At 45.2% G+C, this 24,189-nt stretch overlaps 1 protein-coding gene across 2 annotated transcripts in view; it reads left to right on the top strand.

Annotated features, from left to right (window-relative positions):
• The first annotated feature begins 252 nt into the window (after positions 1-252).
• Positions 253-24,189, top strand: part of ADAM19 (ADAM metallopeptidase domain 19) — an 80,487-nt gene continuing 56,550 nt past the window's right edge. Inside the window, exons 1-3 of one of the 2 annotated variants that reach the window (XM_032337172.1) lie at positions 253-773; positions 3,553-3,638; positions 7,797-7,867. In XM_032337172.1, the coding sequence (XP_032193063.1) occupies positions 707-773; positions 3,553-3,638; positions 7,797-7,867 (224 nt within the window). In that variant the 5' untranslated portion in view covers positions 253-706. The remainder of the gene's footprint in view (positions 774-3,552; positions 3,639-7,796; positions 7,868-24,189) is intronic. The other variant, XM_032337171.1, reaches the window with a different exon arrangement.

Here is a 24,189-nt window from a genome sequence, read left to right on the forward strand (position 1 = left end):
GGCTTTGCTGCCCTAGTGTATTTGTCTACTCCGTTTTCTCTGCCTGATGCTCCATTTCTTTTCCTCCAGAGCGCAGCTGTCTTCTCCACTGGGAATCCTCTCTCCACTACCCTCCTCCTCCCAGGCAGAGGACTGGCTCCTTGATTTGTGTCTTGCTAAGAAAACAACTCCATATAGCACTTAGCTCTTTGTGCCTGGTGGTTCTGTTAACTCTTTCAGAGCCTGCCTCCAAGAGTAGCGGCCTCTGAGGCACGGTGCTGGGTGAGCAGCCTCTGGGTGTCACCCAAGACGTCTAGCACAGTGCGGGACAGAGGAAACGGCCCCCAGGGCAGAGAGGGGTCCAGTTTAACTCCTAGAAGCCCGAGCCTCCGACCCTCCCCAGGCCGCGCCCACCGTGAAGCCTGCCCCTCCGCGGGCTCGCACCCTCCCTCCGCTGCTCCCCATCACCTGAGTCGACCCTGCTCCCAGGGGTCCCCCGGGCTCCTTCCCGGCGGTCCCTCCCGCCCCCATCCTGGCGGGCGCGTCCCCTCCTCCACCCCGCGGCGGAGCCCTGCGGAGCTGAGGGCGGAGCGTCGCTGCTGATGGCTGGGAGCCGGGCTGGGAGGCGCTGGGCGAGCAGTGGGCTCCAGACGCGCCGCCGCCTGGCCGGGGGGCTGGCATGGCCGCGTGCTTGTGAACGCGGAGCGCGCGAGGGGCCGCTGCCACCATGCCCGGGGGCGTGGGCGCCGTCCGGCTCTGCCTGCTGGCGCTCGCCCTGCCGGGGTGGACCAGAAGTAAGTGGCGGGGTACGGGGAGGGGGTTTGGCGGAGGATGGAGGTGGGTGGGCTCGGGGGCCCGAGGAGCTGGGAGTCGCCCCCTGCAAGTCCGCGGGGCTGCTTCCCCGCGGTCGCGCAGCCTGGGAGTCCGGGCTTTGTTCCCACGTTGTGCGCCCCTGGAGGTGGTGGGGGTCCTGGAGACCCAGAGCAAGCAGAAAACAGCCGGTCCCCTCCCTGGCTTGCTTTTCTCTGTTTTCACTGTTTTTGTGCTTTTGGCTTCTCTTTCTGCTGCTTTTCCTCCCCAGTCTTGGTGTGTGTGTTCCTATAAATATATATCGATAAAACTGGAACCATACCATATGTACAGTTTTGTGCCTTGCATTCTCCATTTCACATTATGAGCCCACAACGTTACATTCTCCAAAAACATGATTTTAATGACTGTAGATTACATCAAGAAGTCGCAGAAGTGTAATTTTCAAAAAGTTAAAAACATAACATACAAATATAGGATGAATGGGAGGAAGACATTCCTTCAATTCATTAATGAGGTGGTGAGTAGAATGGTAAAGCTGGTGCAAAGCTCGAGAAGAATGGGTGGTACAAGCATCTGAGAAAAGGTTGAAGTCGCGTGCTGGGACAGATACAAAGTGGTCAGTGCCCCCATAGGGTCAAGGGACCTTAATTCTTAGTTCTCTTTCTATAATATGGAAGTCATTTGCATCTCTACTAGACAAAAATCTACAGCTAACATGTAACTTCACAGAGTATGGTTTTTTGATTTGTTGTAAATTTAAAAAGTCAAACCAAGGGGTATTCCCCTAGAAAAATGTGGTGATCAGTGGGAGCCTGTTAAACAGTGCTCCAATGTGACATTGAAAGGACAATCCTGCTTGCTTTTTGCCTCATTTGCTAGTTTTGAATAATTTTTCTTAAGATGTACTGTGTGCCTCTATCACTTGGCCTTGCTCTCCGTACTTTTTTGGCAATCATAAAGATAATTTCATTCCTTTAAACATTGCATTAAATATCATATAATTCCTTTTTATTGCAAAGAATCTAGACTTACCAGAGCCAGCAGAGCAGGAATATGCCTCTCTGTTCCCCCATGAATATCAAGCACCTAGCGTAGTACTTGGTAGCTAGTTAAGCATTCAGAAAACACATTATGAATAAATGAGTACATTGCTTCTGATTTTTACTAGTACGATGGAACTAACCCTTGTCTAATGGGATTATTTTTCAGATGTATTTTGACTGAGAATACATCCTATCAGTAATCTGCAAGGAACATTAATCACTCATAATCCTGCCATTTTACCAGCACAACTGTGGCCGGCTTTCATGCCATTTATTGTATTCTATGTGATCAATGTGGTTGGTTTAGAGAGAATAGATTTTGCATTGGGGAAGGTCTGTGCTATGGTGAGTGCTGTGAAGTGTGGAAACCTGGTGATTCACAGACCTGTACCCCTGGGGCTAGTAATACATTATATGTTAATTTAAAAAAATTAAAAAAAAAGAAAAGAACAGATTTTGAAATCCTCACTCCTACCCTGGGAGTCCTATGGATTTGGTCCCTTCTTGTGAAGGCTAATTTGTCTAGGTCTTGGGGAATTACTGCTTTATTAAGGGGATCTGCAAAAAGTAATTTGAGGTCGGCGGTATGTAGAACAAGTTTTTCCCCAAACAAGTTTCAGCTCACCTTTCTTGGAAAATAGAAGTCCTGCTACCTGTCTTGTCTTGAGGATGACAAAGGTTGATTGATAGTGATTAAGAAAGTAAGAAGTGATCTACAAAGGCAGACTTGCCGTTAGGAAGCTCAGGGTAGTGTGATGATGCTTTGTGGATGTGGGAGCAGTTTCATGGTGACTCTGTCCAGTACTGCTGTGAATAAGCAGGCTGGTATCACTGTCTTCATATGACAGATGAGCAAACTGCAGCTCAGGAGGAAAAACCCATGGGCCTGATTTCCAGAACATACCCAGAATCTGACCACTTCATTCCTCTTTACTGAGCTCATTTTAGTCTGAGCCACCGTCATCTCTCACCAGGTCTCCAGACTTGCCTTCTTGCTTCTATTCTTATGCCCACCCCTCCCCCAGTGTACCCTCCATCTCCACGCAGCAGGCCGAATGATCTTTTAAAAACCTGAATACAGATCATATTGCTCTGTGTCTAAACCCTCCAGTGTCTTCCAAGACTATTTATAATAAAATCCAGACACTTGCCATGGCCTCTGGGATCTCAGAACCATGGCTGTTTTGCTGACCGTGTCTCCTACCAGCTTCCCTGTTCACTTGCTAGATTCTAGCTAGCTCTGCCTTCTGCATGTTCCTTAAACGGGCCAAGTCACCTTCCACTCAGGCAGGACCATTGCCCTTGCTGGTCGTTCTCCCTGGGGGCACTCTTCCCCCAGGTCTTTTCATGGCTGCCTTCTTCCTGTCTCTCAGGTCTCAAATGCCATCTTTGCTCACCGTCCAGTCTAAAATAGGCACCTCCTCTTCGGTGTCTCTTTATTCCATGACCCCACTGGCCATTTGAGAATATTTGTGTATTGTGCATCTCCCACCTCTAGAAGGTAAACTGTGAGGATTACAGAGACCTTGTTTTCCTTGTTTACTACTATATGGCCAACAGCTAACAGTGCCTGAATCACAGTAAGTGCCAAGAGCCTGGCACCCAGCAGGTAGTCTAGTGACCCAGGAAGGGGGTTGTTCCATTTGGCAATGCATGCTTAGCTTAGCTGGGGTGCAGAATTCTGAAATGCCAATGGTTGTGCATCCTGTTTTGGCAGGAGGAAGTGGGGAAGGCAGCCCCCAGCTACAGCATGAACGAATAATACCTCAGTGGAAGACTGCAGGAAGCCCCACCAAAGAAAAGGTAAGACACAAAGTATCTCATTTTCAGAGGCAGGAGCTGACAAGTCCATTCTGTGACATGGGGGGCCCCCTTCTCAACTTTCCTGGAAGACCAGTCATTGCTATTAGTTCTGTTTCAAGCCTACTCTGTCCTCTCTGTGCATTGGTTTTGAAAATCCCAGATGGGACTTTCCTTCATTGTGTGACAAACTTCTAGAACACTTCCAAATGCTATTAGTTGAGGAAATGAAAATTATTAATGCTGACACAAGCTAAGTGCAAATACATGTCACAAAAATCACCAGGTCTCAAATGGAATTGATTAAATATTGTCACTGTTATCTTTGCTTTATATAATACATGCTTTACTTTATTGATGAGATAATGTACTTGGAGAGAAAAATAATAATTCAAGCTATTTTTAAGAGACAAGGGAGGCATCTCGTACTGGGGGATATATCTTAAAATGCAATAGTGTCCTTGGGCCGTGACACCAAGAAAATGCACCAGCTTTATCATGGGGATTGGGAACAAGACAGAAAACATTAACCTATTATGCAAAGAGGACCTGTACGTCCAGGATATTCTTTGTGGTTCTGGTCTTTACAGTTCAAGTGAGACATGAAAGAGCTAGAAAGGAAGACAATTGCTGTGTGCCAGAAACCAGCTATGGGACCTTCCTCTTTCTGAACTTCTAATTCCTCATTTATAAAATAGGGATTCTAGGGGATAGCAACAAAGAGGGCTGGGGAGAAGCGATAGTTAATAAGGTCCTTTAGGGCTCAAAAGGACCATGATTTATTGGGCAGCATATAAAAAAGCAAGATTATAGTAGAAGAAAATGGAGAGAGAACTGTGTCAGGAAAATGTCAGAAATGGAGAGGACAAATGCCTGGAATCCTTGAAGTTATGGCTAGGGTAATACACACATGTCCATAATGCTTCCATTTGAATTTATTAAGGGAATTTCCAGCAAAAAATTTGGGAGAAATGAAAGTAACATTTTATCCTAAAGACAATAAATGCGTGGACCTTATTTCATCAAAAAGTAGGAAAGACTGAAAATAGCTTCAGGAAGAATCTAGACAGATTGATGGATGGCCTTCCTAGAGCAGGTTATTTTTAAAAATTAGGATCTTGGATAGTCCAACATATCTGTTATTGCTTGAGGAATGGATCCAATACTTTCTGTAGAGGTTCTTTGTTCCTTCCAGATGTGGGATGCCTGGCATCCTCAGGAAGGGCCTGAGAAGCGAAGTGGAGCTCCAGATCCTGTCTTTATTCCTAGCCATTCTCTGCCCAGAATCTGGGTCATTGTATTTTGTAGGAATAGTCAGCACAGTGCCTGGTGCCAGAAGTACTTGTTGAATGAACAAATGAATGAATGTCAGAGAGGCTGTAGAAGGTAGACTTCAGTCAGGCCTTTTATTCTCATTTCTGTAATTAATTCATTCACCAAGCATTAATTGAACACTCACTGTATAGTAAGTATTGTACTAGATCTTAAGTGGCAGGTGCACATACACAGGACAGGTTTCTGATACCCTATGAAGCTGAAGATCTATTTAATCTACCCCTAAAGAGAAAGGATTCTAACCTTTCACGGGAAGTATAACCAGCGGGTCGGCTCCCTCCACCTCCTAGGAGAGGTGAGCTTGCCTCTTCCTAGCACAGCGTGGAATTGCAAGGGAAAAGCTCAGCAGGGGAGATCCATAGATCCTGATAGAACTGTTTCATTGTTTTGCTTGAAATGTCCCTTGCAAACAAGGGACAACATATTTTAAATATCACTGTCTGAGCATCTTCCACACCAGAGAGAAATATTTTTGGATTACTCACTTGTAGGCATTTGTACTCATGTTGCAGCTTGTGTCTCTTTGGAGGAGAGGTGACAGTGTTTGATTTGATGTCAACTTTCCTTTTCTGTGTGGACTGTCACGCTTGCATAAGGGAATTGCTGCAGTTCTGTTGCTGTGTACTCTTCCTCAGATGCCCACTTGCGACTGTGTCCCTGATGCTTAATGTGACTGGACAGGGTCCGTCTTCTGGAATATCTGGCATAAAGTGGCAAAGCCTCAGCAACCAGAATAGCAGTTATCGGAGCTGAATCAGGGCATTAGAGACAGGGATGTGGATCCCTTAGTGAAAGTTATTGGGCAAACAACCACCTAACTTCCTCTCCCCGTGGTTTTGAAATGTCCTTTTTTAAGAGAAGTCGGTAGGATGAATTCATACAAAAATAGTAAAGGACAGGGTTGCCCAAGCTTCCTGGATCAGAATGTTCAGATCTCGTTGGAGCCCTTGGTGGCCTGAATGTTTCAGGGATGCCCAGTGCCTAGGACCCTAAAGGGAAGTGCAGTTTGGGGCAAATAAAAAGAGGAATGTGCTTGGAAGAGGAAGGCCCCCAACCAGGGGTGGCAAAGCAGTGGACCCACTTTCTCCAATGCTGAAACTAAGCTTTGGGGTCAACTTCAGGAATTTATTAGTTCCTTGGTCCCAAGTTAGAGAACATGTATTTAAAACACACCAAAGAACTGAGCCTGTTTTTAATATGCTTAAAAATGTAAGTATCTCATTTTAAATAAATAACTTTATCTTCGAAATAAGCTCAGCCACCTCAAGCTGAACTGTTGAAGCATGGAAGTTAGTTATGACTTGAAATTTTTTTCCTTTTTTTAAATTTTTAAACATTTTTTTAATTTTTAATTTTTTAATGTTCAGTTAGCCAGCATATAGTACATCAAGTCTTTGTTGTAGTGTTCAATGATTCATTCGTTATATAATTTTCCACAATAGTAAGGTAAAAAGAGATGAAAAGCCCCTTACTTAAAATATCAAAGCAATTCTAAAAACATGGAAAGATCCACAAAGAAAATAAAATTAACCCATGGTACTACTGCTGAGAGGTCACTGTGGTAACGTTTTGATTTATTTTGTTCTACAAAAGTATATTTAAATAAAATATATAGTGTTGTTTTGAGCCTCTGTGTGCTTAATAATTATCATGTCTACTTTCTTGATAGTTTAAAAATTATTTCAAGTCATTGTTTTTAATGACTGTAGAGTACTTTGTCATATGATTGGTCATCATTTATTTAACTATTCTTCTATTTTTTGGACATTCAAATTATACTACATTAGCCATTATTATAAGTAATGAGGATCCCTGTATATAAACCTTTGCCTGTTTCCGTTTGTTCTCTTCGGACAGAGTTTTGTCTAAACATTTAAAAACTCTTGTCCATCTGTCAAATTATTTTCCACTGAGTTGGTATCAATTTAAATTCTTACTGGTAGGGTATGAAAGTGCCTATTTTTCAGTGTGCTCATTGTGACTTATGGGTTTTTAAAAATCTCTGTCACTTTTTTTTTTTTTTTTTTAAGGTATCTTTAAAAATTTTTCCTTTTCGGTGGGGAGCAGTTACCACTGATGTTGAACATGTTTTTTGTGCTTATGAGCCATCTGTATGATATCTTATGTGATCTCTTCTGGGTGTGCTGCTCTTTGGCCATCTATAAGTTTTTCTCATGTGTAAAATGTATCTTCTCCCAGCTGTCTCCTCTGAAAAGGTTGGGAAACTGAGACCCGAAATGAAACTGAGAGCCAAAATGAAATAAAATACGAACTCACTTGGAAGAGTGGTCTCCTGGTATTTTTGATAATACCCAACAAGAATCAGTGGTTTTTCTCTGCGCCAGCTCTGTGACAAATTATTTACATTTGCTATGTTGCTTAGTTGGTACAAGATTCCCAAAAGGCTGACTGTTATTATCTGTTTTACAAATAAGGAAGCTGAGTGGTAGGGTGGTTCAGTAGCATGCCCAGCTTCACGTACCTGGAGTGTGAAAGCCAGCCCTGGAATCCAGATCTGACTGCACAGAAAATTGACCGTCCAAGATCGTCGAGTGTGTGCCTTGATCAGACCTGCATGGAAGCACTTACATCATAGTTCAGCCTGGAGTTCCTTTCCTTTGTGTGTGAGGAGGAGGCAGATGGGGGAGGGGAACCCGGTCCTTTGGGGGTTGAAGTCATTTCATGTTTGGGCTGGAAATGCAATTGACCCTTTTTCGTTCACTTCCTGTGGATCAATGTCAGAGCACTGTGCTGGATCCTGTGCCTGTTCCAGGGAGCCTTGTCCCCAGCTTTTAGGAACTGACATTCTTTTGTTGTTGGTTTCAGCATCCACACAGAGCTGAGCTCAGGATAAAGGCCGAGGGGCGAGAATTCATCTTGGACCTCGAGAAGAATGAGTAAGTGGACTCCTCATTTATCCATAATGAAACAATTCACTTCCATGTCAATGCCGGATGCAGGTGCCACTGTTTTGGAAGGAAGCAGTTTGTGAAATCACCAAGCCCTCAATCTGTGGTTCCTTTGCGGGGAGTATCTTGCAAAGACAGCATATCCACAATCTCTTGACTTGCTGTGAAATTACTGGACTGTTTAACGTCTTCCTTGAATTTCCTCTGACTGTATTTCCGGGGCCTCCTAGAGTTCACTGCAGGCACACAAGGGTGTGTGTGTGTGTGTGTGACGAAGGCAGGGATGGAATGGAGGACTTTGGCAGCTGACTTACTAGCTCCAGCACAGCGCATGGCAGGAAGTGAAGATTAGAGGAAAACAGAGAGAGAGGCAGGGTGGAGTGTTGTGGGATTTCGTGCCTGGAACACGGGCTGCTCCATGTGTTTTGGGTCAGATAAGTCTGAGCTTCTGCCGATAAGCGCATGGTCAGCAGTCTCTTCATCAGGCTGATCCCGCCATCTTCCTAACCTCATTCATCTCGGGTGGCTGCCTGGCTCAGAAATATTTCCCCATTGATTTGCTATCGAGCGCAGTTGTGTCTTGATTCATGTTATTGAGCAGGTGAGTAGACATAAAGCATGGCTGCTCGGCGGCCATTCCCAATCTGTCTGGCCACCCGAGCACTCTCCTTCCTTGGCTGGGGGATGCTGAGGCCTCTGGTATTTTCCCACTAACTAGTTCTGCCCCGCAGACCTCCCAGATAAGACTGCATGGCTCAGAGAACTGCCTGCCTCCTCTTGGCAGCCTCTGGAGTCCCCTGGAAGCAGATGAGTCATCAGATGCATCACTGCCAAGAAAGGGATGGATACGGACCTTCCCGGGTCCAGAAGGATGGGAATGGCTGCTAAGCTTGGATAGGAGGCAAGGACATAAATTATTCCAAATTTGGGCTTTTGGATACTTGCAAAGGAGGGTGAGTCGTGTTGGTAGTGTGGTAAAAGCATGCCTTAAGCAGCATGGACAGGAATTGGCTTCATCCACATCTTTCCTCTGCCTCCAGAATATGGTGGCCTCCGGGAAGCTGGAAAGTTGGGCATCTCGATCATCTTTGCTGCTTTCCTCCTAACAGTGAAACCACCGCAAGAATGGCTTCCTTTTGTCCCATTTGACTGGAACAGAATTGGCGGGCTCTGTCCCCAGAAGGTGTCGCCTCTGCCTGCCTGGGATTTCTCCTTGTGTTGTCTTCCTCTGGTCCTGCAGGAAATGCCTTCCGAGGGTCTCTTCTTGGTGATTTCTCGGGAGTCTGCTTTCGTTTAGCCCTTTAGCTCCAGGCTGAATGTCCCTCTTGCCACCTGCGGCTAATCTGTCCTATTGGGCCTCAAGAGGACCCCTTGACCCTTCAGCTTCCTCTGGGCGGTCCAAGTGATGGGGGGATGTCATGGGCAAACGGGATCCCGGGACTCATTCTTCCCTCACGTTTTGGAACCTGCGCAAGAGGTCATAGGAAGTTCGAGGAGGAAGATGTCTTAGAAAACACTGGGTGCGACGGTCTTACGCTGTTGGCCATTTGTGTGATAGTCGTAGGAACTTTGAATCAGGGAGAGATAGGCAGGAACTTGTCTAAGGTTGCACAGCAAGTAATTGAGAGAGGTGAGACTAGGATCATTTGTGTTCTTGGCTTGGGTCTGGAAAAAGCACCTGTTTAGTTCCTAACTGTGTAACCTGGGTCAGCTTGCTACGATGTATGTCAGCTCAGTGTCCTCATCTATAAAACGAGGGTAGTAAGCTACCGCCATAGGGTGGCTGTGAATGAGGCAGTGTGCTCAAGACAGAGCGTGGTGAGTGAGCAGCAGGGTGCTGAGTTTTATGGTCCCACACTGACAGCTTCCGGAGCAGAGCCCTCCCGTAGTTCTACTGTCTGCTGCCCCACGCAGCCTTTTGGTTTCCTAGCGAGCAGCGGGGGGCTGGATACGGTTCCTGGCCTCCTTGAGCTGGCAGAAGGCAGGAGACTTGACAAAAATGGAAGCAGCCGAGCCAAGCAGTATGACCTCACCAGGTATCCCTGGGGGACGGCTTCCTGCTATTTTTGTCTAAATTGGGCTTTTTGTTTTTGAACATGTGTTAGCAAGCGGAACTCTAACTGCACACGACTTCCTAGTGTGTTTATTTCCCCAAGCCTGTTCATTCATGGTGCTTGTGAGTCCGGATTCAAAACAGCTCAGGGGTGGGGAGGGGTCAGGGAGCGAGGCTTTTCTGATTTTTTCCAAAGCGCTGCGTTAAAGTTTTTGTAATCCCATGATACTTGAGGGGAAGCTAGGCCCTGTGCCAGGTGACTTCTCAAGCTCTGGTTCTGAATTTCCTCAACAGATTCATTCATTGTTATTCGTGCATTATGCATTTATAGCATTGCTGGCCCAGCGTCCCTACTGGGGACCTGGCTGTAAGCACAACAGTTCTGCCCTTGTGGAGCTTATATTCTAGTGTCAGGAACAGTAAACAAAAGAACAAAGGGAACTGTGGTATGCCCCAAGACCACAGTGGGGGGCGGGGGGACAGGTCAGGAGGGAGGGCCTTTTCAACACGGTGGTCAGGAAAGGCCTTGGTGGTGAATTAGTATTGGAGTCAAGACCTGAAAGAGGTGAGGAAGTGAGTGTGTGGAAGACGAAGAGAAGACAAGTCCAAGGAGAGGCAACAGACAAGTTCAAAGCCCCTGATGGGTTATGAAGGTTCCCTTTCTCCGCAGCTCACCAGCCCCCACCACCCCCCCCATGCATTTCCCCGTATATTGGATTCTCGGGCCTCTCAAGGCAACGGCTGTGGGCAAGGGCTTCTGGAACTTGTGAGGGAAGGGAGAGGACATTTCTAATTTATTTTTCATCATCCTGAGGTGTCTGGCCTTCTCCCATCAAGTCAGAGCCCGCGTGCTAATGTGTGGCCCAAAATAGCAGTGAGCAGACCTTTAATGGAATTCGCACTTGAAGAGATTGCCAAGAATGGTGAGGATGGAGGAGCAGGGGGGTGGGCCAGGAGAGCAGGCACATAGCAAACGGGTCCTCAGCTCAGGAAGCAGACACCCCACGTTGTCTTAATTCGATAACATGACGACCGGCAGCCTTTTCCTTCTGTGAAGCAACTCAGGATAAGTGGATGCGTCCGCATCAGAGACACACACGCTTTACTGAGTGCGGACGAAAAGGAGTGGCCTTCTAGGGCTAATCTTAATATGGCTTTCATGTCTGACAGTCCTAGGTTCAGATTCTAGCTCTGCAGCTTACTAGCTGTGTGTGATCTTTAAGTCTCAGTTTCCTTCTCTGGGATATAAAGATAGTCCATGCCATGAACCATGGGAGGATGAAATGAGATGGTGTGTGGAAAGCCAGCATGCTGCCTGGCTTCAGTCCTACTCAGTGAATGGCAGCTCAGGATTTTTTAACTGTGAAAGTAATACATGCATGTCGTAAGACATGTAGCAGTACCAAAATACGGTAAGTAAAAGAGTGAAAGTCTCCCACCCTCAAGAAGAATCCATTGTTAGCAGTTTGGTGGGAATACCCTGGACCTTGTCTGCGTGTGTGAGAACATGCACACAGATACTCGAAAACACAATCACATACTGGCAGCTATTTTTGTCGGGGAGGGAGGAGCAGAAATGAGATTATACTATGTATCTTGTTCCATACTTGTTTTTTTAGACTCAACTGTACATCTGAAGGTATTCTACTCTAATAAAAGTAGGTATTATGTTGCTTCACTCAACAGACATACACATAATTTGCAAAGCTTGGTGTAGAGCTGTTATTAGGAGAGCCTCACTTGTGGTTGAGGCAGTGTGGTTTGTGGAGTGAGGACTGAACTCAGAGACAGATGATGATGATCAACATGCCAGCTGGCTCTCCTGGAACTCAACATTCTTCATCTGTAAAATGGGGATTTTGTCCCTGTTGGGCTCTAAGAGCTTTTTCTCACACTACCTATTTAAAGGACATGGCATCAGTAGAATAATAGAACAGAACTCCTGACCTCAGGGAGTTTGCTTTTCATTTAGTTTAGAGACATTCAGTTTAGAGACATCTTCAAAACTAGGGCACTGGGATAAAGGCAAACGCTGCAAAACCATGTACCTTGAAGTTGAGAATGAACTCCTAGCTCAGGATTCACCACTTAGGCAACATAGACACAAGAAAGGAAATGACAGGGAAGAAATTATAGGCTGCTATTTCTACAAGCCACAGATACTGTTTCTGCATATAATTTCCCCCATGCCCTGAGGACTGCCTCATCAACCCAGAAGCTGTACTGAACAAAAATTTGTTTGCTGAAGTTAAATGGAATCTTCCTTAGCTGTAAACATCTAGGTAGATGAACACCTCCAGGAAATGTAGGCTCTGGCTCACTCCTTTCTCCTTTATGTACTTTTTCCCAAGGAGGGCCCACTGAGCTGTTGAATCAGCTTGCAGGATGCTCATTGGACTGCATTACTCAAGGGCAGGATCACTAGGTTACAAGGTCACCTTCAAAAACACATGAGCAGCTCAACTAGTGGGCACTCTGCCCAGAGGACCTTTGGCCATGCACTTTTCTCTGCTGGTCTCTTGAGCACATTCTGGAACTCTTAATTTCCTCGGTATACTGTCCTTCCTTGAGTCCAAACGATGATAAGATTCAGATTTTGGCTTGGGAAAGGGAGAGATATCTTTTGGTCTCATTCCACTCATTGTGCTCCAGCCCAGCTAGCGAAAGGGAGATCCTGTTTGCACGAGTCTAGCTAATAAGAATGGACATTTGTTTTCTTTTGTGTGTATGTCTACCTCCAGACCTCATGGAGAACAGTAACTGTCGAGGCAGAACTTGGGCCTTTAGAGGCTCAGTGATTGTGGCGTCCACCGTTACTTCTGATGTTCATCTCTCCTCATCGCTCTAATTTCTTATTAGTCCCTCAGAGATGTCACTGTGAAGCAGACTGCTTTTGTTGTCCTGGAAGTCAAGAGACAACTTGGGAAATCAACATTCATTCACTGCTAAGGGAGTGATCTAGAGCCCTCATTTTCTCCTTTCCCCCTCAATTCTATTTGAATTCTCTAATACTGGAGGATTGGAGAAGGAGAGAAGAGCAGGCAAAAAAGGAGCTTTCAGCAAGACACAGGCTGGATTAGTTGCCACCTCTTAGTGTTCCACTTCTCTTCCAAAGAAGCCTGGTGGAAATACATAGCTGATCCAGAGGAAGATCCTGACTACACGCAGGCCACGGCACTCTCTGCTGCATCTACCTCCCCAGCCTCCTCTGAGGTGGGAGTAGGCTTTAACATCTTATCTAGGATAAAGGACCGCTCCGTTTGACCCTCTCTTGTCAGGAGCTTCATTTGTTGTTGGCAAAATTCAATTTCCTGGATCAAAGGGAAGCTTAAGAAAGGCTTAGGCGCTATCCCAATGCTCTTGGTAAACCATGCTTCACGGAGTCTCATTGAAATGAGTCAACAGACATATGGATTACATTTCACTTAAAATTCACAGGGCTTAAGAAATTAGAGGATATCATTCCTTCACCGAGTATTTGGCAGATCTAAAGCATTCAAAATGTTTTTCCAAACTCGGCACGCAGCTGGGCTCCCCATTCCCTGCGGTGGAGATCGTGTAACCCAGAGAGCCCGGTGCTGAGGAAATGGTTGAGTGGATGGGTGGGGACACCAGAATTTGATGAGAGCTGCCTCCGAGGGTCTGGAATTTACTTCAAACGTTTTCTCAAGCATAGGGAACTGAGTTAACCCTGCTGTGTTGACTCTGAGGCAGGGAATGTGTAAGTGGATACAAATTCCAAGCGCTGTGCTAGGCACCTTGCCTCAGAGACACCTCGTGGTCCTGTTCGAGATGTAGTTTCCAATTGTAGCTTTGGAGGCTGAGATTGATTTCATCTGCACTTCCTGTGTTGTCCAGAACCCCTGGAGTTGAAGACCGTATGGACTGCCAGCCAATCTAAGGTGATCTTTTTGCCAGCCGAATTCTCTCATAAGCAGGTCTTTATTATTTCCAAACCACTGGAGACATGCTATTGCTGTCTTAGGGGCCATTGCATAAATTCAGTTTCGGTAATTAAGAGTGCTGCTCTGAAGAGATGAAGCCGTACGTTTGCCACACAGAGTATGAGGGAGGGTCTAGAATTGAAATAACCTAGGTGTGTTGATTCTGAAGGCCAGGAGCAGGTAAGCCCGAAATTCCATAATCCATAGAGTAGAACAGGTTCCGGCTTTGGTGCCAGAGAGACCCAGATTTAGTTCCAGGCACTGACACTTCCTGGGTAGATGTCCTTTGGCAGTCACCTGCCTTCTGAATATTTCTTCATCTGTATTCATAATAATACTCACTCCTTAGTGAGCATGTACTGAGAGCCTGTCACTGCAGAGGCACGTCAGTACTGTTCTAGATAATCCTCATGGCACCCCTTCGAAGAGGTGTTATTGTTATTCATATTTTATATGTGAGGACACTCAGATGGAAGGAGTTTAAGTAATTTACCCAATGTCAGCCAGAGCCAGGAGTCAAACTCAGTTCTACCCATCTCTTACTATCTCCTACCACATACATAGAAATTAGATATTAATACCTTCGTTGCAGAGTGTGCTAAGTTGGAAAAGGCCGCCCTCCCCAAGATATTCACATTCTAATCACTGGGACAAGAGAATATGTTACCTTATATGACAAAAAGCAGTCTTTGTGAGTGTGATTAAGTTAAAGATCTTGAGAAGAGATTATCCTGAATTATCTACGTAGGTCTTCGGTGAAATCACAATTATATTTGTAAGAGGGAGCAGAGGGATGCTTGATCGTAGACAGGAGGAGGCAGTGCGACCATTGAGGCAGAAACTGGACTGATGTGGCTACAAGCCACGGGATGCAGGCAGCCCCTGGGAGCCTGCTGAGGCAAGGAGTGACACCTCCCAGAGGGCATGCAGTCTTGCTGACCTGGTGATTTGAGTAGGACTATTGTCATTTTTCTGGCTGCCAGAACCAGGATTTCCTGTTGTTTAAAGCCACTAAGTTTTTGTTAATAGACAGCAGCCACAGGAAACAAATACACCTCATGAGGTTTAGTGGTAATGTCTTGGGATGTGCTCGGTCCAATGCCCAGCACATAACCAGCAGGTTTCAATACACGTTAACTTTTATTAATGCAAAAGCAAAAACAAATATTTTCTGAAATGTCTGGGTAATGCATAGCATTGCATGTGGCCCCTGTAGCTATATCTTCAAGTATGAGGTGACAAGAGAAAAACATATTGAGAAATAGCATGTGTGGTTATCACTCATCAGCATTTCCTAAGTTCCGGTCATGTTCTCGGATGCTCCATCTGCCTTCAGGTTGCTTCTTGCTGAGGATGATGGTCACATATTAATAACGATGTCAACAATTATGGTAATCGTAGTTATTACCATGTAGAAGTTGCCTATGTAGCAGGAACTGTTCTGAGGTCCATAGATGGTTCATCTAAGTGAATCCTCACAACAACTCTGAGGCAGAGGTACTTGTATCGGCCTTATGTGGTGGATGAGGACCTTGAGTTATGGAGCAGTGTGACTTGCTCAGGGGCCCCTGCGTGGGAAGGGGAGAGCCAGGATGTGAAGCCAGATCTGTTTGACTCTGAAGTCCAGGCTCTTAGCTGGGGCTGTGAACAGACAGATGTCTTCAGATGCCTTATTCTTGCTTAGTAGGCTCTGTCTTGTTAGAACTGGCATTTCTTCCCCATCCTACCCTCCCGCTTCCCTTTTTTTCTAACTGTCCTAGGCCCTGATTAGTATCCGGACTTCAGTGTGGGATAGTAGTATCGTCCAGGTGGTATGCACTCGGAGCTTGCTCCTTGCACCCACTGGCAATGTAAGCTTTGGCAAGTCGCTTCACTTCTGTGAATCTGTTTCCTCATCCACTCGGTGGGGCTCGTGATAGTGGCCACCTGGCTGGATGTTGTGTGAATTCGATAACGTAACGCTGCTGAAGGATGTACACTGTGCCTGGTGCGCCATGAAAGTGCAATAAATAGTCGCTATTATTTGTATGTTGCAGGGTCGGAAAAACAGTTAAGAACGAAGTAAGAGGGAATTCCCCTGAGTTGGTTTCCGAATGTAATTTGGAAGGGTTGACCTTAAAGCCCATGGCCTGAGAGAGGAATGTCACTCCTGCTCTCCAGCTACAGCCAGTTTGACCTCACTGTATCTCACGAACACAGCTTTGCAAGGCTCTCCAGCCAGCCAAACTGTACGTCTTTTCTGTGCCTGCCGACTCAGTGCCCATCTACTCCCTTGGCAAGGCCCTGAACTGTGCGATAAGGAGGCCAGGATGTGTCCGCCGGTTCCGGCTCTCTCTCCTTCCAGGGACCCACAGCCAGGGCTGCCTGTGTAGCCAGGAAGGATGTCCATGGCTTTCTTTTGTCTCAGGCTTATTTCTCCTGGCGGCCCTGCAGCAGGAGCATGGGGTGAAATGAATGGGAGGAAGCTGTCAGCTGGCCTTAGATGGACCATGGTCAGAGCAAAGGGAAGCAGTGCCCTTGGAGGAAGTCAGGATTGATTTCTTGAGTTTGAGGATCCCTTTGCCATCAGGTTGTTTACCTTAAGATAACAACGATCACGGGCTTTCCGGTGTGGGAGCATTTACCCCGAACTTACCATTTTACGTAGGTTACTTTTTTTAACCCTTTGTAAGTTTCCATGTAAATTTACTCAAATGGGGTTATACTGTATCCTCAGTTTTATGTGTGTATTTCTTTCACTTAGAAATAGAGCACAGACAGGCATCAAATCATTTAAAAAATTTTACACAAGAAATTCTTGGAGTGTGTGAAAAGTTTGATAATAAAATACTAGGAAAAAAATTACACACGTAATAGAGTTTTAGAATAAACGAGATTATGCTCTCTATGCTCTGCCATAGTTGGCTTTTTTATTATTTATCTTCGATATCTTCACATATTAGCATATTTATAGGTCTGTCTCATTCTTTTTAATGGTGCCATAGGATGCCACTAAATGGATGGATCGAAATTTATTAATTTCCCTATGAATGCACAGTTAGGTTTCTAATTTCTTGCTATTACAAATAATGCTGCAGTAATCAGCTAGCACCTTGTCTTTGAGAACACTTGCAAGCATCTCTGTAGGATGGATACCTACAGATAGAGTTGCAAGGTTATATAGCATATATGTTGAAAATGGTTTAAATTTGCATCAGTTGTACCTCTCATTCCACAGCGTCTACCCCCGAAAGGCTGTACCATTTTGCAGTCAGAAAGCAGAATGTGAGAGCTCATGATAGACACATATCCATGTAAATTTACAGATGATTTTTTATGCAACAATTCTTAATAGCTGTTTTATATTCCATTGTATGTGTATGCCATAATTAACTTTGAAAATTTCTTATAATGAAAAATCATCAAATGCACACAGAAGTAGAATAAAATAGTGAATTCCCATATACCCACCATCCCGATTCAGTAATAATAAAGATGTCACCATTAATGTATTTACCCCATATTGATGGACAGTCAAGCTGTTTCTTTTCTCCTTCTTCTTCTTCTTCTTCTTCTTCTTCTTTTCCATTTTTAACAAACAGTGTTGAAGTGAACACCCTTGTATTCTTTGGAAGGTAATTCTAGAAAATCACCTTCTAGGTTTCAGTCCCTGGATCAGGAGACTTTACATGGAACACATGGATAAAGGCACATTTTCTTTGGCTTCTCTCCAAGTTACATCCTCTAGACTTGTGGAGAGAACTTGTTTTCATACACTTTCATCAATGGGTTGATTTTGGAGCTTGGGGACACTCTTTAAACCCAGCTCTCGTGCCATTTTTAAAAACAGCTTTATTGATCTATAACTCATAGGCCAGATAGAATATCCACTCAAAGTATACAATTGAGTGTTTAATAGAGTTGTGTAACTCCACATGTTCTAGTTTTTGAACATTGTATCACTCCAGAAAAGAAGCCATTAGTCGTTTTATGGGTTCAGTGTGTCCCCTGGAATTGTATGTTGAAGCCCTAACCCCAGGACCTCAGAATGACCTTATTTGAAAATAGAATCATTGTGGATTTAATCAGTTAAGATGAAATCATGCTGGAGAAAGGCGGGCCCCTAATCCAACATGACTGGTGTCCTTATAAAAGGGGGAGATTTGGCCACAGACATGTGCACAGGAAGAAGGCTGTGTGAAGATTGAGGTCATGCTGCCACAAGCCAAGGACTCTCAGAAGCTGGGAGAGGGGCCTGGAGCAAATCCCTCCCTGGTGCTTTCAGAGGAAGCATGGCTCGCCAGCCCCTTGATCTTAGACTTCTAGCCTCCAGAACTGTGAGATAATCAATCTGTTTTTTAAACCATTCAGTTTGTGGTCGTGTAGGCAACCCTGACAAACTAATATGAGCAGGCATTCCTCATTCTCCCACACACCCATCAGCAACAGGCAACCACTGACCTACTAATGTCGAGATTTGCCGATTTTGGATATTTCATATAAAAGAGATTATATAATGTGTGTGTGTGTGTGTGTGTGTGTGTGTGTGAGACTGGGCTTCTTCACTTACGGTAATGTTTGTGAGTTGTGTCCATGTTGAAGAGCATGTATAAGTACTTCATTCTCTGTTGTTATATATTGTCCCATTGTATGGATATACCACATTTTGTTCATTCATTCATCGGTTGATGGATCTGCTGCCTACTAAGCCAGAGCTAACTTGGGTCCGTTCCCCAAGGTTGATTTCAGCAAATGCTGGTTGAGCACATAGGTGTAAACTCCTACGCTATATGCTGTAGGGAGTATATGCAAATGCACCATCCTTGCCCTCTGGCAGTTTGCTCTCTGTGAGACGGAAAACATGCAGGCAGCATAACTCAAGGCAAATTACAAATTTAATAACAGAATTGAAAATACAGGGCTGAGGAGGCAGGTGGGAATAGAGACTTAGAGCTGGGGATAGAGAAAGCTTCCCTAAGGACAGTTACTTGGAGCTCTGTCTTGCAGGATCAAGGTGGGGAGGCTGTTTTTTTGTCTTTTATATTGAAGTATAATTGATGTACAGTAGCCTATTAGTTTCAGGGGTACCTGGCTTGATATTTTTATACATTATGAAATGATCCCCAGGATAAATTTAGTTACTATCTCTCACCATGCAAAGTTATTATAGTATCGTTGACTATATTCCCTATGCTGGGCATGGCAATCCCATGACTTACTTTATAACTGAAAGTTTATACCTCTTCATCCCCTTCGCCTATTTCAAGCTCCCCCTCCTCCAATAACCAAGTTTGTTTCCTGTTATCTATGAGTCTATTTCCGTTTTTCATTTGTTTTTGGCTTTTAGGTTCCACATGAAGGTGAAGTCACATGTTATTTGTCTTTCTCTGTTTGACTTATTTCACTTAGCATTTTACCTTCTAGGTTTGTCCAAAGGAGGGGAAGCTTTGGATGAGGGAGGGAGGAGAGGTGAGTGGAAGAATGAGAAAGGAATTCAAACTGAGAAATTAATATATAAATATTTGGTCTGGATCAAGGGGAGCCAAAGCTGTACTGCTAATAATCTCTTAGGAATTCAGTATTCCAACTAGCCAAATCATTTTAATTCAGGTATTATGTAGGGAATAGGGAAGGGCTTTATTTTTCCTTCCACATCTTGCTACTGAAGGATTTCAGTGCCTTGAAGCTCAATTTTTTAGTCTCTCTTATTGTTGACTTTGAGTTGGCCTCTCTTTCCTCAGGTAAAACCATGTGATCAGGGAAGTAGGTGGGGTACTTCCAGGAAAGATGCTTGAAGTACACTCTAAAGTTAGGCTGTATTTTTTTTACACATGGGATGAGAAGAAGCTTTTCCTCCAGGCCTCCCCAATGAAGGAAATTCAGGTTGAGTCAAGTAGATAGAGGTATACCTAGTGGATGGAGTCATGGACTGAGGGGAAGACAGAAGTGGCTTCTTCCCAACTTAGGGATTGGAGAAAGCCTCTTAAGAAATGTGGGGGCGCCTGGGTGTGTTAGGCCGCTGCCTTCGGCTCAGGTCATGATCTCAGGGTCCTGGGATTGAGTCCCGCATCGGGCTCTCTGCGCGGCGGGGAGCCTGCTTCCCTCTCTCTCTCTGCCTGCCTCTCCGTCTACTTGTGATTTCTCTCTGTCAAATAAATAAAATCTTAAAAAAAAAAAAAAAAAAGAAGTGGGGCATGGTGGGCGGGATGTAGATGGATGTGAGGATGTACTTTTGGGCTTGGAAGAAGTGTGGAAGTTCCACTTTCCAGACTTCTATTTTCTCCCTAGCTGCCAGGATGCATCCAGGCTCTTCATCTAGATTCTCTAGAAGTTGGAGGATATTTCCATTCCCCAACCTTTGTGCTTGGTCAATGGAGCATGAGTATCCCAAGAAAAATCTAAGGGAAGAGGGGTCAATACTGGAGCCTCTGGATGGGTTCTGTCCTAAGAAGGAAATTGCATTTACACTTCACCCGGGAAATACTTTGATTTTAAGAAAATGAGCTTACTCTTTCTCTGTGTGGAACTTAGTGCCATACACAGACCTTTAGCTGACACCTTGAATACTAAATAAATGGGCCCTTGGGCACCATGGTACAAGTTGTAGGTCTTGCTCAGACTCAGCTGTGGGGAGACTTTGGGTCAGAGAATCCCTGGTTCTTTTTTTTTTTTTTCTCTTAAAGTAAGCTCCATGCCCAACATAGGGCTTGAACTCATGACCCTGAGATCAAGAATTGCAAGGTCTACCAACTGAGCCAACCAGGCACCCCAAATCATTGGCTTTTCTGATGAGGGTTTCTATCGTACTGGGCTTGAGCTCTAGACTACTCACTGGGAACTCTTAATTTCTTGTCTTTCCTTCCTTCATTTAATAAATATTGTGAGCGCCAGCCATGTGGCAAGTGTTAGGCTAGGTCATGGGTGTTCCCAGGAGAGCAGTGGTAAGCAAAACACAGTCTCTGTTGTCATGGGGCTTAGAGCTTAGTGGAGGAAATAGGGAATCAAATTATTACGGAACAAGGTAGGGTTGTCGTGGAGGAAGTGGAGGGCATTGTGGGACCTGGGGAAGGGGAACAAACATACTCTGAACTGGAGAGAAGGGATGGCTTCTGGGAGGAAGTGAAGTAAGGAAGAAGTAGGGTTGGGGGGAGGAGGATGTGATAGAGTTGGCATATTCAAGCTGTACAAGCGGCAGAAACAAAGGCCTAACAGCAAGATTACCATGTGGAGATGTAAAGAAGTTCTTTGTGATTAGAGCAGAGAGGGAGGGGACTGGAGGAAAAGGTGAGGGAAGAAGTTGGCTAGGTAGATAAGGGTGAATCCTTGCAGGACCTCAAAGGCTTCTTAAATGGCTTAGCTGTTTACCTTGAGCGCAATGGGGAACTAAAGAGTATTTTGAAACTTAGGTAGTAATAGCACCCAAAATGTATTCGAGAAGGACTACTTCAACTGAAGTGTAGGAGGGATTCCAAGGGGCAAGACTAGGGAAGTTCTAAGACCCATTCAAAAGTTTAATTATCATCTGAGTGAGAATTTAGGGAAGAATTGGCTGATATGGAGAGAAGAGGATGCATTACAGAGGAGTTTACAGTGGGGGGTCACGGAGACTAAGAGATGCATTGACTCTGGGCTGAGGGAGGAGATGGATTCCAGGGCCAATCTGAGTGTCCTGACTGAGTAGGTAGCAGGACAAGGCTGCCAGTCCCTGGGTTTGTCCTTAGCTTGTGCTGGGACCTCAGACAAGCCACTTCTTTTTTTCAGGTTTTTAGTTTTCTCATTAGATGAAAACAATAATCTCCAGTCACCAACTTTGTGGGATCATGGTGGGGATCCACAAATAAAATCTAAGTGTAAAGTAGTGTCCTGTTCTCTTTCCATGACCGTAAAAGGCTGGGCAGAAGCAACGTCTGTCCTTACCCTGGTTATCTTTGTAATTTGGGCTTTTACATAGTTTTCCCTCCTTATCTGTAATTCTAAGCACTTAATCACCCAGGAACTGGTGAGACCTCTGCCTGTTTAGCAGCTGAGGCCTCACTGGGGGCCTTTCTGGGGGTTCTCAAACCCGCTTTTGTTTAAAACAATGATATCATTGAGTGGGTGGGGCTGGGCCAGGCTTTCCTCAGCTGGTTTAAGGAGAAATAGGGTCTTTATGACTTCTGTACTTATGGCTCTTTTCCAGTCCTTTCCATAGCTCCCATGTGCCCCACTGCCCCCTTTCCTTCTTTCTCCCTGAGGTTACAGATTTGTGGAAAACTGGCAGCCTCCACATTTTCTCCTCTTGCATCAGTCTCCCCAGAGAGAGGTCCACATGGGCCAAAGGGGCTATAATGGCTGCATTATATCAGGCATGGTTCTTTTTCCAAGCCCCCTCCTCCCCTGAAAGGAAAGGCAAGTCATGGGAAGGGATTCCTTTGGAAGGGAGACTGGAATGCTAGGGAAAGAGGTGATCTAAGTGTTGGGAGAGATAGCAGGCTTCTTGTATTCTAGAAGCTCTTTATCTCTTGAGTTCTTGGTGCTAAATTTGGGGCTTGGGTAAGGGTGCAAAGACTGAACTAGCCTTTCAGTTATGTGGTGGGGGGAATACGGCTGGGGGAAGGAAAGCAGAAATGTTGAATAAGGACCCTTAGTTCCTGTTCCTTTACTCCACTCTTCCTCTCTGTCCTCAACACACACTCACTCGCGCACATGGACGGACACACACACGTGCGCACGCATGCACACACACACACACACACACACACACACACAGAGTTGCATAAGCACCCTTCCTCCATAGATGTGTAGGCAGCTTGTTAGGGGTACTTGGAAGCTGGTTGCCTAATGGCTTTGCAGCAATTCCAGGAAGGAAGGAAGATAGGCTGTTTAACAGTGACTTGGCCTCCAGCGACCAGATGGTCATACCCACCTTCTGTGTGGTCTGTTGGTGTTTGCCAAGTGCTTTCATAGCCGACCTTGTAGGAAAGGAAAAATCATTTTCCCTCTACCTTTCTAAGTTCTTGGCTGGGAACTCTGTAACAAAAGACAGATTAACGAGAAAAACAAACAGAAGTTTATTAACGTGTACATAAGAGATACCCAGGGAAAAATGAGCAGTAACTCCAAGAGTTAGAATTCAGGCTTATGTAGCATCTTTCCCAAAGAACAATAAATCTGTAGAGAAATGACAGGACAGAGGAAAGCAGTTAGGCTTCCAAAGATGGTAAAATGTGGAGAGGTAGATATATGGGGAACTAATGGGAGGCAGAAGAAGCTAGTCAGTAAACAAGCTGAAGTTGTCTCTGGTGATTAACTTTTGTCCTTCCTGGTAGAGAGGGGAGGAGGGACGCCTTTGAAGTTTTGTCCTACTTTTAGGCAAATAGAGGGAGGACAGAGAGGTTTTGTGGTTTTGTTTGGTTGGATTGATTTTGGGGTTTTTGTTTGTTTTTGTTTTTGTTTTGTATCTGCTGCTTCTCAGTCGCCTTCAGTGCAAACCAATCCTCGTGCTAAAGTGGCATATTTGTTGAGTGGCCTATTCTGCCCCACTTCTGCTTCTCTGATCTTCGTGATGGGAGAGGCAGGTGCTGAGTGGAGGACGGAAAACCTGTGCTTGTTCCACTGACATCCCCTAGGCTCCTGGCAGGTGCTCAGCACACCCCTGGCCTCAGTCAATATTTGTCGAATGAGTAAATGGGTTTACAGATGCAGAGCCTGAGGCTCAGAAGAGGTTCTGCTGCTTGGTGGGTGACCCAGAGTGAATTCAAACGCGGAGGAATTGGGTCTTGCTGGGGCTGTGTGCCCCGCAGTTTGCACGGCAGATGCTGTTCAATAAACGGTTAATGATGAGCCTGCACAAACGTCCTTCCTCCCTCCCTGCCTCCTGGGAGTGTCTGAACGGCCAACTCTAGGATTACCTGCCACTGACCTTTAGCTGGCTTTTGTTTATTGAGACTGATGGGTTCAGAAGCGAAATAAAACTATGTGATGTTGGGTGAGCTGCTTTTGCTCTTTCTCAAATTCTATAAAAGTGGATTGAGGGGAAGTATTGGACAGAGAAGGTAGCAAATAAAGATGCTTTTGTGGCAGTCAACTCTGCCATTTGTATCCTGATACTTTATGGAAAACATATAGAATGTGTTGGGAAAAGAAACTGAAGTACTAGGGCTCAAAAAGGACAGGGTCTAGGAATTCATAGGCAGCCTTTTCAGGTTCCACCACTGGGGTGATTCTGCTCCAGCCATTTTCACCAGATGTCACCCACCATGGAATTCGGTGAAGACAGACCTGATTGTCCTGGCTTGTCACTATTGACCCCAGGTGCCTGCGGTTAGTATGCAGTGAGAGGAGAACACTTTTCT

The sequence above is a fragment of the Mustela erminea genome, chromosome 3 (genome assembly GCF_009829155.1).
Source record: "Mustela erminea isolate mMusErm1 chromosome 3, mMusErm1.Pri, whole genome shotgun sequence".
NCBI classification, from domain to species: Eukaryota; Metazoa; Chordata; class Mammalia; order Carnivora; family Mustelidae; genus Mustela; species Mustela erminea.